The 16,809-nt window shown below is 42.7% G+C and overlaps 1 protein-coding gene across 2 annotated transcripts in view; it reads right to left on the reverse strand.

Annotated features, from left to right (window-relative positions):
• hs6st1a (heparan sulfate 6-O-sulfotransferase 1a) overlaps positions 1–16,809 on the reverse strand; it is a 61,431-nt gene extending 44,622 nt beyond the window's left edge. For both annotated transcript variants that reach the window (XR_004895702.1, XM_031309814.2), the window contains exon 1: positions 15,987–16,809. Coding sequence is in view for 1 of the 2 variants with exons in the window: in XM_031309814.2 (XP_031165674.1) it covers positions 15,987–16,486 (500 nt within the window). In the remaining variant the exon portion in view is untranslated. The remainder of the gene's footprint in view (positions 1–15,986) is intronic.

The raw sequence follows: 16,809 nt of genomic DNA on the forward strand, positions 1-16,809 counted from the left end.
ATGAGCTGCTGCTTACATGTAGACAAACAAACACATACATACACACACTCTCATTCTGGCGATCAGAATAACAAAAACAAAAAAAATCCAGAGGTGTTTCATTCATTCACACCTCCTCTGCTTTATTAAGACCTGTGACTCATGTATGTCTCCACACCTGCTCTCTCAAAGCCGTTGGTGTGCACTGGCACGTGGCAGCTTGTGTGTGCCCGTGATGATGAAGCATTGCCTAATGAAGACAGTGTGTGTGTGTGTGTGTGTGTGTGTGTGTGTGTGTGTGTGTGTGCGCACACACACACCAATTCTTGTGCCCAATTTTCAATGGATTCCAAGTGAATGCAATTCCTCTTCTTTACGTATTCCCTAACTAAAAAAGGCAAAAACAACATGGTAATTTGTTGACTTGTTTGACGCTTATTAGATCAATACAGGCATGTATACGTTTCTCTAGGCTACAAATCTGTCTGCTGCCATTTACATACATAAATGTGAGAGAATATTCTAAACTTCTTAAAATATGATGTAGTCCAACACTTCCACTACATGAATACAGCTCAAACATAACCAGAGTTGTGTCTGCGACAGTGTCGACACAAACTGAAAAAAGGTAGAATTAATCATCAAGTGGTTTTTTTGCATTGGATTGCACAAGATGGTAAAGGTGTATCTAATACACTTGTAACTGCAATTCAGTATTAGTGTTAGCTGCATGTTTGTCTCTTAACAAAACATACAAAAAGGTAAAATCCATTCCAGACAATATCTGCCATTTGACCTACAAACAGGTCGAGAGTAGAACTCAAACAAAAAGTCGTCTGACAGAAAATGAATCAAGCGAAAATGCCAAAGGTGACCTAGTTTCTCAATTGTGAGGATTCGTTGCTTTTCTTTGTCTTACAGTATGTGTTGGTGAACTAAATTTCCTTGGGTTGGGGATTGCTGGTCGGGGGAAAGAAAAAAAAAAAGACGTCCCCTTGGAATATTACGATGGGCTTTTTTCACCATTTTCAAATGATTAATAAATAAAAATAACTGGAAAATAATCAGTGGTTGCAGTATTAGTTGCGAGAATGTCAAAATATATACTTCTACTACTACTATACTATACTGCCATGTGAATAACTACTGAGGAACTGATAAATCTAGCCTAACCAGATTTCTTACTGGCAATAAACATCAAGGAGAGGATAACCTGGGTTAAAGATGTACATATACATGCCCACACACAAACAAGGTGAGTCATAAAAGAAATCTCCTCTCCCTCATACAAAAAGTGAACAGCCACAAAAACAGACTAAAGGCGAGCGTGACAGACTTCCAGTTATGACTTATTACTCGAGGGAGAAAAACAAATAAACAGCAGAACAATGAAGAGACAAAAGACGGAAGAAAAGTACCCTGGCACACCTACAAGCAATGCATCTTTACAAGTTAGGCAACCGTGTATACAAGACCACACAACCACATGTCCGTATAAACCACTCGCACAAAGAACAAAAAACAAACGTGCATATCTGTGTGTGTGTGTGTGTGTGTGTGTGTGTGTGTGTGTGTGTGTGTGTGTGTGTGTGTGTGTGTGTGTGTGTGTGTGTGTGTGTGTGTGTGTGTGTGTGTGTGTGTGTGTGAGCCAGACTCCAGCTGAGAGGGGAAGCAATACTAATTCCCACTGACCTGAAAACTAGCTTGCCAGCCACCTCAAAATATAGAGGAATGAAAAAAAAAAAAGAGGAAGAGAATGTCAGTGAGCACGAAGGCGATGAAAATACAGAGGGAGAGATTTAGAAATACTGGAGAGTGGCCGTTGCATAGTAAGGATTCTCACACACACACACACACACACACACACACACACACACACACACACACACACACACACACACACACACACACACACACACACACACACACACACACACACACGGATTACGGGAAGGAACAGGCATCGACACTCCTTTGTACTGCCGGCTCAAGTGAAAAGAATGAAGGAAAGATGAGAAAGAGAGAAGACGGATAGGCAGCAAACCTGCACGCAACCAACAGGACAAAAACAGAAAAACGTTGTGTGTAAGTGTCAAGAGTGACTCTGTATGGGTGTGTAGATGTTGGAGTGTGTCCCTCTTTTGCTTTTGTGACTCCTGAGGTTCCCCGCGGTCAAGAGCGGATCCTCTTTCTCTCTCGTGCCCTCTTTTCATACACTTGTTCACCCTCTTTTTTCCCTTTTTTATACACTCACTCCCCGTCCCCTCCCTCTCTTTTAGCGCAGCGCTGAATGGCCCTCTCTCCCTGATGAGTGACTGATGAATGAAGTAGCTCTTTGAAGTCAAGAGTCACAGCAAGGCTGGTCAAGCGTGAAGAGATGCCGGACAAAAGACGGCAGAGAGAGAGAAGGGAGAAAGGAAGGGAGGGAGGAAAGAAAGAAAAAAAAAAAAACAGAGCAAGAGGGGGCGGGGGGTATATTCAACAAGGGACAGCGTCAAACAGTGAACATCCATAAAGTCAGTGAGGGACGGAGGCTGAATGTGTCTGGCAGAAAGAGAGAGTGTGAGAGAGAGCGTGGTCTGCATTTTTGCATGAGCGCCTCTGAGTATTTGCATTGTGGCGCTTAACATGCAAAAGGCCTGCATCACGCAAGTCATGACGGAGTGAAATCTTTCTGGAACGTGCCTTCTGGACTAGAGAGGCAGCCTGGAGGTCTTCGTTTTTTTTTTATCTGCCTCAATTGCCTCTACTCTCCTTCTTTTATTGCTATGGACACACATAAGCAAACAGATTGTATACGGGGGAGGTTTTGTTGAGACATTACACCAACAGTGCCATCTCATTTAATTACTTTTGGTGGTTATCTTGTTTTTTTTTTTTGTTTTTTTTTGTGGCATTGCAGTCATTGTTTTGGTTTTCTGTTACCATCTGCAGATGATTAGCCTTTTAGTCTTATGACCATAGTAGTTAGTATATCTATCTATCTATCTATCTATCTATCTATCTATCTATCTATCTATATATATACATACATACACATATACATATACATATACATACACACACATTTACCTTACAAATCCAAAAAAAATTTTAAACTCAATCCCAATTTTGGGATTTTGCCTTCAATAGGATGTCAGCATACATGAGGATTTGTTTTTAACTGACTTGCCTGGTTAAAGAAAGCTTAACTCAAACAGAAAACTACAATTTACTCCGGGAACATGTCTGGGCACACCTTGATTCACCTCTGAAAGCTTCTCAGTGCTTAAAAAGGCTCCTTGGTGGTGGTGTAACATTAGCTGGAAACCTTGGAGCTGCCACCAAGAATTTCTTGGCTATCTGGGAATTTTATCGGTGTTTTAAGCCCCCAACGTCTCCTTCCAGGCAGCGCTGCCTGGAAGGCACTAGGATTAGGCAATGGTTATGGTTAGGTTTGGGTTAAAACGCAACGCCCAGGATGGGCGCTGCGAGGGGCACGGGCACAAGGGGTTAAGGTTAAGATTAGGGTTAGGTGCCTTGGAGTAAACGTTCGCAGCGCGGCTTAAAACACCATCGAGCATCTGGGAATGACACCAGCCTTCGCACCTCTCTGCTGCAGAGAATATGGAATTTATGGATGACAGCAGTGTGACAGGCAGACACACAGAAGGCTGTTTGATAGTCATTGTTTTGGTTTAATTTGTCCAGTAATTAGAAAGGGAGATACTCCGCCAAGTCAAATTTTGACAACAAGCAAAACCCAACGACTAAATGATTTGAATATCTCAGGCTGTAAATAGACAGTGTGGTAGCTGATGCTTACTGATTTCTCCACCACAGACACATGCTATCAGCATTTTGGGCGCCTTGGGAGGTGGGAGTTTTGGAAATGGTCTGCCTTCCATCACAGGGAAAAGACATCACAGGCTGGATTTAGCTCCGTGTGAACAAAACGCAGGGTCGTCTAGCAAGTTAAACCAGGCTCAACCGGCAAGACACTGCCATCGCCAATCAAATACATGCAAGTGTACATTCCTGGTAAATTTCTTTGTAATGTGAATGCTATATTTCTGCCGTTTACCTCGCAATCATTGCAACCGAAGATAAAATGATTCCTGCCGTGTGTTTTAAAATTCTGTCTCCGAGTACTATAAAGTGCAGTGCATTGGCCTCTGTGATAGGACCTTCAAACTCATGGATCTATTACTCAAACTTACTGGACCATGTTTCATACCTCTACTTGAAACAACACCCACCCACCGACGCAGGGCTTCTTTCAGTCCGAATGCCTGCTAACCCCCAGTTGAGACATACAGCTATGATAAAGAAAATGCATCAGTTAGTTGAAGGACAGCCTACTCGCCAATTACGTTACCTTGCCGACCACATACAACGATAAACCCGGAAAATAAGATGTTCAGATAGAGTTGCCAAATTATCTAAAAATATCTGGCATATTTATGAGTGGTGTATTAGCATTGCTTCTCCATGTGTATCTACTATAAACCACAGAGGCTTTTTAAATTTAAGACACTGCACTGACTCCTGAAAATAGTCAAGCCTCAGTAGGATTGGGTTTTCCCTTCCTATTAAACTCTAAACACAATCTATGTGCTTGTTATGACAACCCAAGGCCAAATCTGAAATATTGATACATGTATTGTCTTTTAGTCTTCTGAATGTACAAACAATATACTCTGCAGGCGTAGGAGCTCCTGAAAGTGATGTAATAGATTTATCTGCATTAATTTGACAGTCTTACATAAAAGTAGAAAAAAAATAGGAGCAGGTGAAGGTTTAGTTTCTTCCTCAAAGACAACAACACAAGCCTGTCTGCAGACATATTGCATATTGCAAGGGATCAATCTGGTGATTTCACTGTTGCAAGACTACTTCCTAAGCTTCTATCAGGTTTCACAGGAGAGCAGATTGTTTTTAAAGGAGTTGAAGGGCTGAATGGGGTTTCAAAGACCCACTTTATAGTATTCCCTTTGTAATTTCAAATACATGAAAGTGTACATCACCCCAAGACCACCAGATTTTTCTGTCCGTGCACACAAGGAAAAAAGCAGTCACAGGCACACAAAAAAAGGAGGGCTTCTCCATCGTACAGTTCTCAGGGGTGAGAGACAGAACACTACACTCCTCCTGTGTTTATCTCAATCTCACATCAGATCAGATCACTGGCAGATAAAAAGCACTTCCTGACACATCACTTCCTCTCTCTGGAGGAAGCTGACACGTGCTGGGAAACCCAAAACGACAGGGTGGTGGCGAGGAAGATTAAGTATAACTTTTTTTTGACAGAGCAAAAGGGAGAAGCGGGGCTGAGAGAAGGGGAAGCAGAGGTGGTACACAAAATGTTTAAGTATATAGGGAAAAAAGGTGAAAACTGCATACTCGTGGCCCAGATCCACAGTGCTGTGTGTGGGTGAAGAGGAGGCAGCTGAGCGGCAAGAGACAAAGAGGTGAAGAGACACTAAGAATAGTATAACTGGATTAGCTTTAACACTGACCTTTATCCAGCGTGATGGCACTCCCTCAATTGATCTTTACTGCCGTTACAGGAGAAGCCTGTCCTACTTTTTTACTGTTAAGTTTGACTCAACAATGGACCATGTTGAGATTTCCAGATAAGGTGACATATTTATTTAACCCTTATTTGTCCAAATCTGCTGCTTACACAAGAGATTGTATGTGTGTGTGTGTGTGTGTGTGTGTGTGTGTGTGTATGTGTGTGTGTGTGTGTGTGTGTGTGTGTGTGTGTGTGTGTGTGTACACACACACCGGTATGTATATATGCGGGAGGGGTGATCAATTACTTGTTTTCACACACATTTTTAATTACATTATTAACAATCTCTTAACAAGATGTGATACAAGTTTAGTGGAAGTACTGTTGTTAACAATTTTGCCAGCTATAAAGACAACTGTCTGGAGCAAGTTTCGCTAGCTGAAGTTAATCATCATTAATTCAATTAATCAGCCAAACGGCAAAATAAAACGCATGGCAGCTGTCTGGTTAATATGTCCTCTGCACACTCATGTCTGTACTGTTCATGCTCACCTAAAGATGGTTTCCCCCAAAAAGAGAAGCACCACTAGAGAGCCAAAGTGAAACTGGAACTTCAGGGTTCTGTTTTAGAAGTAAGAACACCTAATTCAAATTCACATTGGTAACAACACTAAAAACTAAAGATCCAACCTTGGAACAGAGCCTTTTTCAACACTATGCTGTGTAGGGACAGTGGACAGTGTCTTTTTGCTGTTCAATTTGTCATTATTACCATTAAAAGGATAACTATGTAGCCTTTATCAATAAGTAGAATGACACAATGTCATAATCACTTTAGAAAAATATTAAGTAACATCAGTCTTATTAAAAGGTCCCATGGCATGAAAATTTCACTTTAGTTTTTTTTTTAACATTAATATGAGTTCCCCCAGCCTGCCTATGGTCCCCCAGTGGCTAAAAATGGTGATAGGTGTAAACCGAGCCCTGGGTATCCTGCTCTGTCTTTGAGAAAATGAAAGCTCAGATGGGCCGATCTGGAATCTTCTCTTTATGACATCATAAGGGGAAAGGTTACCTCCCCTTTCTCTGCTTTCCCGCCCAGAGAATTTGGGCCGCCCATGAGAAAGAGAGAGACATCATGGCTTGCAAACGAGCGAAGTACATAGACACAAATAAATGGACCAACAGATCCCATTGCTCTGGACGGAGACCAGTGAAGTATATTAGAAGCACTTTTCCGGTAATAGCTGAGCGTTACTGCGCAGCCTCCAACTGAGCTTGACGACGTAGATGTGACGTGAGCAACCTGTCTGAAACTTGGAAGTCTTCTGGTAGCCAATCATTCCCAATCTTGCAGAGACGGAGAACGTAGGTATATGTAAGGAGATAACATAGGCACAGGCTAATTATTGCTAACTAAAATGCTAGTTAACATTAGTAATTAAACTTAAACCGCTAATGTAAGTCAAAACTGCCTGCGAGCTTATCCCGTACTATACGGTAATTCCTCTACTATGCGACAATAAGTCGCGTGGTTATGACACAATCGTTAGCCTATTTTTACAAAAACGTATACTACGGAGCCATAACGTGAGATATAAGGTAATGGAGCCTTTTATACATTGTCATGTTTCTTTAGAAAGAAACTTTATTTGTCCATTGTTTATGTTTCTAGAGTCTTTAAACACTTCAGATGTAAAGTTATTCGCTGTCAAAGTGACGTCAAAATGAATGGCAGTCAATGGAATGCTAACGGCGGGTGATGGCTTGTTAGCAACAAAATGGCGCCATGGGAGGTACACGTTGTGGAGAAAGACTTACCCCCTTGGCAAAGCATGGCAGTTGGTCAAGGCCACACCCCCACTCTCCATCTTGTCCCCCCTCTCTCTTCCTCAATAGTATTTAAAGCTACAGACATAGAAATGGCACATCCTAAGGAAAGCTCATTGTGGGACTGGCTCTAGTGGCTGTAATTCTGCACCAAGGCTGAATTTCGGGAAAGAGACTTCAGATACAGTATTAGGGGACCACTAAGGCCTATATAAAAGCATCCAAAAAGCAGCACGTCATAGGACCTTTAATGAAACATCTTACCAAGTGTGGGTAAATATGAATATAGAAATATAAGAAAGACCTCAAAAACAAGAAACTGCATTTGACCAAAAAGTATTAATTCTAGGTCCACTTAAATTTTCTGCAGCTTTCAATCTCAATATCTAAATGGTGTTTAGAAGCGATAGTGAGATGCAGTTAAAACCTCCAGAGAAAACCAATTAGTGGACCAGTAAAGAAACTACCGTTTCCAAGTTCAAAAATTAACTTCACAGTTCGATCCAATTTCAAATATTTCACACAGGACACATGCAACCCTTGCTTGAATGCACAAATGAAGGCAGAGGACACACACATGGACACACACACAGACACACACACCAACTCTGGTGATCTACAGGTCTGCCCTAGAGCAAAGCAGACAAACCAAGTGTAGCAGAACGAAGAATCTCTGTTTTTTCCTTCGCTCTCTTTCCATGAATGGCATCAGCACTTTAGCTCTTCTGGTGGGGCGCTCACATGCACAAACGCACACACATGCACACAGACAAAAGACACTGAAGTGCTGGGATGGCATGATGGGCAGAACGGAGAGAAGTGATGGGAAAAAGACATGGTGAGGCGTGTAAGGATGCAGACACAATACTATCATTCATTCTGTTTTTGGGATTTGGTAAAGGTTAGCCTACTGTGTGTGTGTGTTCCCAAAGAGAAGACAGTCCCAATCAGTTAAAACTCCTCCCCCTAATTCAAAGAGGCAGTATGGGATTTGCATTTTTCCCACAATTCAATTAGTACGCCTGTCAGCCTCTCCTCTCCGTTCACATGCCTCCGTTGGCCATCTCTTCGCTCTCACACATACAAACATGCTCCCACAGACACACATCAGCTTCATGAATGGATGCATTTATTCATAAACACACACATGCAGGAAATTGATGCATTTATTTGTTTGTTTACATAAAAAATGAGGTGCTCAAACTGAGAGACAAGGAGAAGCTCCCGGGTCACATCCTGTCTGGACTTGTCACATTCAGGGACATAAAAAGACAGTGCTGTTAATGGATGCAGAGAGCAGTCCCTGGGGATGTCTTTCTCTCTCTCTCTCTCTGTCCTTCTCCATCTCAGAAGAAGGGAAGCAGGGAAAAGACAGGGAGTGCCATCAAAGAATAGGGCACCATGGGGTGGGGGGTGTTAAAAGAAAGACAGACACTCAGGGTTGATATGTAGCAAGAGCGCACACGAAACCGACAAGGCCAAACCGGATTTAGAAACCAGGAACTAGGATCAGCCACCAACACACTGACTTTGCCGTGGGGTTGGCTAATGACTTCAGCTAGGCTCTTGTCTGATTAATAGCCTGTAATCCCATTCTCATGGATAGCATACCACAGCATTCCTCTCCACCACTCATTAACCACTTTAGAAAGGCCCACTAATCACCCAGTCGCTTTTAGCTAGCAAGGCTAATGCTAGGCTAGGCTAATCAATAGGGAGTAATCCTGTTGGCGGAGCTGCTGTAGCGTAGCGGCCCTCATTACCAGCCATAGAAATGTCTGCTAATCATTCGCCGCACGGTTATTTGTCCACAGGGCCGCAGAATCACTTTGGTGGTAGTGAGGGGGGTTGACATTTGACAGTCGGAGGCAGAGGGTGGAAGAGACAGAGTGACACACAGAGTTACAGAGGCTGTGTAATGATTAAGAAACACATCACTCTTGCTTTTCTTTCCCGCTCGCTCTCCCCATCTGCCCTCTGTGTCGAGCACACAGCCAGATCGGATCTGGAAAGGCTCTGCTCAATGTCGGCGTCATTTAAGTTTTATCAAATCGATGAAAAAACCCTCTGCGATCCATAATGGCTAATCAATAATGAAGCCTTGCAGGCAGAGCAAAGATAACCCCTCACAGACCACCAGTCGTCAGCGATCAAGCGGATCCTTGTCCTTGTCCTGTCTTTAAATGTTCACTGAGGTGAAACAGCTGGGGCAAATCAATGGTGGCAACAGCCTTAACTCAACTTGACTGTACGGGTTTGTATTCTGGACAGTTTAATGTTGATTCAATCATCCTTCTAAACAATACAAGAATCCATACCTTACTCTGATAATCAGCATTTTTCAACACCAGCAGTTTGGCCTTAATCGGGCCATTTTGCATCCCTGATCAACAACAGCCAAACAGTTGCCTGCTGAAAAATGGCTGCAAACAGCCGGTATGGCAGGGAGTCAAACTGAAAGCCCTGTGTGTGTGGCCGGGGGCCCAACAGAGGCATCCCCATATCCTCTTGAGCTAAAGTCTCAACTCTGAATTGTGATGCTGGTTATACATTACGGGGACCTGAGGCTGAACCTGTGTTGAACTCTTGTATTCGAGGGGAAGCAGCGGTGTAGCTGAGAGAGGCCTGTCAACACATGCCTCAAGCTACTGGAGAGGAAAACACATAGGGGGCATATCACACTCTTTTATGTGTGAGATTGCGTGTGAGTTGACCATCCTTTCACTATATTGTGAAGGGCAGAGCACAAAACGTGAAGAGCCACTTGCTTGACTGCATTATCTGCTGTTGGTGTGCTGATCTAGTGTTGTATTTAAGACTAACATTAAAAGTTAGAATAAGTTAGAGTAATGGACAAATGTGGTAATAATAACTGCATTTGTGAGTTGAGTTTCTTCTTGTAACAACACAGAAAACAACACCTATATCTACAACAGAAGGGCTAAAATCTAAGGGTTGCAGGATGATTAAAAGGAAGAAAATGTTTTTCAGACTTTTTATTAAGAATTTTCTTTTTTTCTTGAGAATTTCTGTATAATGTTTACACCTTCTATCCTCAAAAAAGTATTCAAATAAAAACAGTATGAGAAGGAATAATTTCATATTGGTTACAGGTGACAACAGGTGACAGCTTGAACACATACAGTATAAGACCTGTGACAAGGGGTTGAAGTAGACATGGCTTTGTTTTAGGGGTTACAAGCCAAAAAAAGGTTGGGAATCCTCGCTTTGAAGTTAAAAATGTCAAAAACAAATATATGGCTATATATATATATATATATATATATATATATATATATATATATATATATATATATATATATATATATATATATATATATATATATATATATATATATATATATAACCAATTACCAGAGCCTAAATGACATCTTCTAACTGATTATTTTGACTGACCATCACTCATCAGTAAAAATAAATAACAATTTATGTTAATGATAGTAAAGAGTCTGTAACCAGCATATATATGGTCTTTTTTACATTAGATAAGACAATAAATAATTGTCTGCTGAAAAGCCCATTCATCTACTAATGGTCCTAGCACTAATTAGTTCAGAAAAGCATAATTTTTGCAAACATATTGCCACAAAATGTTCTTTAATGCCTCCGTTTGTATGTCAATTCCTCACACACTTAACATCAGCTACAGTAAGGCATTAGGTCACCACTGGTAACCCCATTAGAGCCTGGTTTCCACTAAGACAAGCAGGCTTGTCCCATAAGTGAAGGTGATTTGAGCTAAGTAAACAGGCAGGGAATGTGGGAATGTTTGTTGGGAATGCAAAGAAGAAGGTGCCCAGGATGAGTGGACATAACCGGTTTTGGAGCGACTGGCCGCCGGCGCTTAAACACGGCTAATCTGATTGGATTAACACCAACCTGCCTGGCTCCGCATGAGCGTGTGCACGCACTCATATAGACTTGGGCATGCACACACATTTGTACTATATGCCAATCAGCCAGGGCTGCCTCTGTAGCTTCCTGGAGTTCATCTGGATTCTGGGTTGTGCTGGCTGGCTGGCTGGCTGATGGCACCATGCTGAGCTACCACATGCACACGCATCCGCTCTCACGCCACGCACACACACATTTACACACAGAGCCAGCTTAGAGTGCAGTGATTTGTGCTGTGAATCTGAAACAGACCTATTGAAAGAAGAGTAATGCCCAGTGCTTGACAACCGTGCTAATTGACTAGCCCCCTCCCCAGCAATGAAACTAAACGTTTTCACCCTCTACTTTTATCTTTTCAATCATTCCCTGACAGCTCTCCTCTTGTCCCACAGTCATCTCATCTTCTTCCTCATATGACTCTTCATCACCTCCATATCCTCCTCCCTTCTCTGTGCCCCCCCCCGTCCTTTCCCCCCCTCATACTCATACATGTAATCATTCATTAGAACCAAGGCAGTTGTCCATTAGGCAAAGCAGCCATTTTGGAAATTGCAGCAAATCTTCCATGAAAAGACATTTCCTCTAATGCGGTAGTCACGCTCGGAGGGAGAGGGAGAAGAAGATGGCAAAGGAGTGGGCGAGTGGGCAGAGATGGAGAGAGGAGGAAAGAGGAGAGAGAGAAAAGTGAAGGAGAGAGATAGAGAGTGAGCCCCCGGCCATAAAGCCACCAAGCGGAAAGCAAGCCTGCTGTTTGATTAGAGAGTGACACCATCATGGAGGGAAGGATGCAGGAAAGGACGGAAGGAGAGGGAGGGAAAGTGTTTTAGAGGGAGGCAGAGGGGATGAAGAGGAGGCGGGAAAGAAAGAGATGGAGAGAAAAAAAAACAGGGAGTGATTTGAGAGGGCCAAGTAGAGGCAGTAAAATTAGCCCCATCACTTCGCTTACTAAAACGCTCTATGACACACTAGGATTAAAAACACACACTCATGAGATGTGTGCACAAACACACACATGCACAGGACAGATGGTATCCCCCATCTGAAAGTGTGGCTATAATTTGAGTAAAGTGGTAGATACCTCCTTAACCAATTAGAAGCCCCATATCAAGGCCTTGCATTAGGGGCTGTGTCTGTTTAGTTTCACACACTCATTAGTGTGTGTTCTACTATGTATGTGTGTGTATTGGTTTGTCCCATGGGATCACTGAAGAACATTAAAACTGATATAAGGGGGAGGGGGGAGGGGGATGATGACAAATCCACTGTGAGTGGCGTTCAGCCGAGTATGTGAGTTCTTTTCTCCCACAATGCCACTCTTCATCTCGATCTCATCTCATCACCGATCAAAGATGGACCTGTCTCTCCTATTACGAACCATTCATCTCACGGCCGCTTGCTGCTGCTTAATGTGCCTCCCTCTAAAGCTGACACATTTGTCACCAGACCAAACTGAGCCTAATCCATCGTGGCATTTTCTCTCCCACAATTTATGATATACTGAATTTGAAAAACCACCATATTCAATCCAATTTCTTCAATGGCTTGAAAACATTTGTATGCTCTCTTGAAGTAGAAACATTTTGAATAAACTGTGCAACACACAGTGATACAGACCTATCTGTAGAATCAATAAATCATACAGCCATGACAACAGGGCCTGGCAAATGTTTTATCAATACTAAACAGTTCAATAGTGGCTTTGTACATTCAGAGATGTTCTTTCAAGAAAAACCCATAAATGTTGGCCTGGCTGTCTTTTAAAATAGCAACTGCTGTGCTTATGTAGTCATTATACTCTGTTGTGCAATATAACAATAAGTAAAGCGGAAAAAACTAATCAATTAATTGGTTGGTTCCAAGTTTTCAAATGTGAATATGATGATTTTAGGTGTTCTATGACAGCAAAATGAACATATTTGAATATGTTGATGTCTTTTGGAGTGTTAGATAAAATAAGCAATTTAAATATGTCAACATAGGCTCTGCAATTTTCTTGCGTCCTTCTGGCACAGTTAACCAATAATGAAAATAATTATTGCAGGCCTAAACATTGGCACATATTTGTTTTCATAATCAAACGAAAGCATACGGCAATATGACAGTAAATGTAAATTACAAACTTTAAATTCTTAAATCAATTTGTCTGTTTTCATTTTTTTTTTTCCCTTCTTGTGGATGTGTTTTCTGACATGAAGGAGGCGTATTAATGTGCTTGAATCCAGCTGATGGAAATGGTGCTAATTCACATTTTATTTTTGCAGCATTTAAAATGTTTGTGTAAAATTCACTTGACAGCTGGATGAGGAAACAGCTGCAGAGAGATGCTGGATCTCAACGCTAGAACTGCTGTGTTGCCAAATATTTCTAGAAAAGGCTGGTTTTTTTTTGTTTCTCACAGTTAACGGTGCAGCTCCAAACCACTTCCTCCACAAGTGTGCAGGTACAAGGTGTGTCAGACACATAAAACCACTGGCTGGGGCTAAAGACTGTTTATCTCCACCATGCTGACAATCCGCACAGCTGATTTTAAGGCTATGTGTACGACACTGCACCAAGAAATCCCTCACCACCGTTCTGTAAACACAGATGATCTTAATCACACTTTCTCTGGCCTCTTCGCCACACTGCTACTGCCTTAAAGACCAATGTCCCTAAACAAGCATTACCACAGTGATACAAGAGAGGCAAACAATGAGGGACACATGGATTTAAACACACACATACACAGACCGAAGCACATATAGGGGAAAGCAGTCAAAACAGTCAAAATGAACAAAAACAGGAAGGGAAACTGAGTGTTATTCCAGTTTGTCTTCAAAGCTCCTCATTGCAGCGATTCACTTCACTTCCCTGTGGAAGTAGAGCTGCATGTAATATGGAGCAGCATTGTTTTTCTTCAGGGTGCTATTAAACTTGTAGTCCCTTGGTTCTCTGTCAGAAGTGATAGGATAGTCGATTATACCAGAGGCAAGAGATCCTCTCCTCTCCCATGCGTGTATACCTAGACCTCTCATCTGCACTGGCTTCCTGTCTCTTTCTGTTCCCGTGGCCTCTTCAGGTGCACACAAACACAGACACACACATAAATACACACACCCATACAAGTTCAGGCTTTGAAACAGTGCTCACAAAAGTGATGAAAGGCTGTTTATCCTGCTTCCACTGTGATATCTCAGCTCGCCATGCAGAATGGCCGAACACGTTATCACCTCTGAGCAGGGGAAACCACGGGAGTCAGGACTGACGCCAACAGCAAATACCAGCGCTAGTGTGTGTGTATGTGTGTGTGTCCCAGCAGTAATAATCACCCGGATTAGAGCGGAGCCAAACCCCCGCAGGGTTCCCCTCTCCCCCCTACCGACCCAGCCCAACTCTGCCCAGCCTGCAGCTCTGATCCCCAGTTTGAGCAGCCATGGGAAGCAGAGCAGCCGGCCTGACATCTCCATGCGTCTGGCTGCCAGACAGATAGGCAGAGAGGCGAAAAACACTTCTTTCTTTAAATGACCACGTATTTCTAACACCCCCCCCACCCCCCTTGTTCTATTGATCACCCGTAGCCAAAATAAAATATTGAACAAGCTCAGGCAATACAAAGACACATAACTCATTCAACAAGCATACCCTTAAATCACAAGGGTGCAGTGAAATGGAAGTTGATACAGCCGTCAATATGTCTGGGTGAGGGATGCAATATGTTGGCAACAACAGTAGGGAGGCGCGGAGAAGAAATGGGTTAGCCAATAACTTAATAAGAATGTGCGTCGTGTCTGGATACCACAGTCAATGCAAGGGATTATTACTGAGTGGAAATGTTGCCTGGCTGGATGTATCACACCCCCCCATGCCTGAAATAAATGTAGCTGAATCCCAGCTTGGGAGGGCACCCTGAAATTAGCACCTATCAACAATTGTCACTGTTGAGAGAGCTTCTGTTGCATTTGTGACAGCTCAATGTCAAAATTTCAATCTACATTTGTCTCTCAGCAAGCATCTATTATCAATCTACTGTCTCAGGAAGATGCACACCATCCTTGACATTCTTCTTTTATTTTAAACCATACCATAACACTGTCCCACTCGGTGAAGAGAAAGACCTTTGAATTAAGATAACATAGCAACCAATTACATCCATTAGCATCCTGTGGGAACTTTCATGAGTTTGTTTTATTTAGTTATGATGACACAATTATATTACCTTCTGTTATGCTTTATCTTCTCTGGTATCACTCACTACTATATCTCTGTGGTATAAATTGGACCAAAATAGCTGCGTAAATTTAGATATTTTGTGTGAAGAAATGCTGCCAAATTTACTATAAGACAATGCCTATTATAATTGTCTCTCCAGAGGAATAAGCTTGCATTAAAGGATGTTTTGTAAACCAGACAAAGAGGTGTAAGAAGTAGAACTGTCAACAGGAGATATATTACTTTGATTTAAATTTTAGTTTAGTGTGATTAGATCTTATCTAATCCTACATTAACACAATGTACAACTCTGAGTTTACAGTGACCTTATTGTACCTTCAGGTACATTTTCTCTACAGTGGCATCACTGCAATGCTCGTCTAAAACGACACACAGTATAGCCTAATAAGACAGTAACGTTAAGCTATTTAAAAAAAAATATCAGTAATATAATCCTCAAAAATGTGTCAAATAGTTATTATAGATTCACAATTTTTGACTACGTTATTTCCTAAACCTCACACTTGAAAATTCTTCATAATCTACAGGCAACAAACCAAACATCTGACAGTTTTACCTTAGATTTTTCTGTTTGTTCTCCTTCTTGTTGAGGACCCCTGGCACACAGTTGGTGAGCTCGGTCCAGTCGGCGTGCAAGCCGCAGCTCCAGCCGGTGGAGAACCGGGAGAAGAGCCAGGTCTCCTTGCGGTTCGGCCGGTAGCAGGTACACTTCTTCTGGCCCGGTCTGCAGTCGCAGGGGACCTCCAGACGTACATTCTGGACCAGGTGCCTGCCGAAGGTAGTCCCCCCGGTCTTCTGGATGTGCAAAAACACAATCACGTCCTCCCCTTTGATTTGGAAATCAATCGTCCTCTCTAGGTCTCTGACGGGGAAGTAGTATTTCTTAACGTAGTGAGGGTCCGGAGTGGGGAAGATGTCCCCCTCGTCTTCCTCCGTGAAATAACCGTGCGGGGAGCCGAAATTGATCACCCCGGGAGCCACGTACTGATAGAGAATCAGCATAAAACACACGGATCCGACGACGATCAACAAGAATTTGCTGCTCCTCTCGACCATGTTCCTTCCAAGTGCGGTTCCTACAGTACGCTACCATTTCCCAGTCAAGCCGACAACAGCGAGCAGGGCTCTCGGCTTCTGCATTCTCGCTCTCCCCCGCCAAGAAGGACTTGTTTTCGGGGTTCAAGAGTGGCTCATTCCGCTTCGAGACGACCGGCAAAGTTGGCACATCGTTTACCGAGACCGTTCAACACCCTGAAAGACGCATTGTAACTCACTGAAAGCCCCCCCGTAGCCGACCCTCCCCCGTTTACCTTACTTTGGTTTCCAGTCTACACAACAGGCTCACTGCATCACCATGGAGTTATGTACCCAAGATGCAG

Source organism: Sander lucioperca, chromosome 18 (genome assembly GCF_008315115.2).
Source record: "Sander lucioperca isolate FBNREF2018 chromosome 18, SLUC_FBN_1.2, whole genome shotgun sequence".
NCBI lineage: Eukaryota > Metazoa > Chordata > Actinopteri > Perciformes > Percidae > Sander > Sander lucioperca.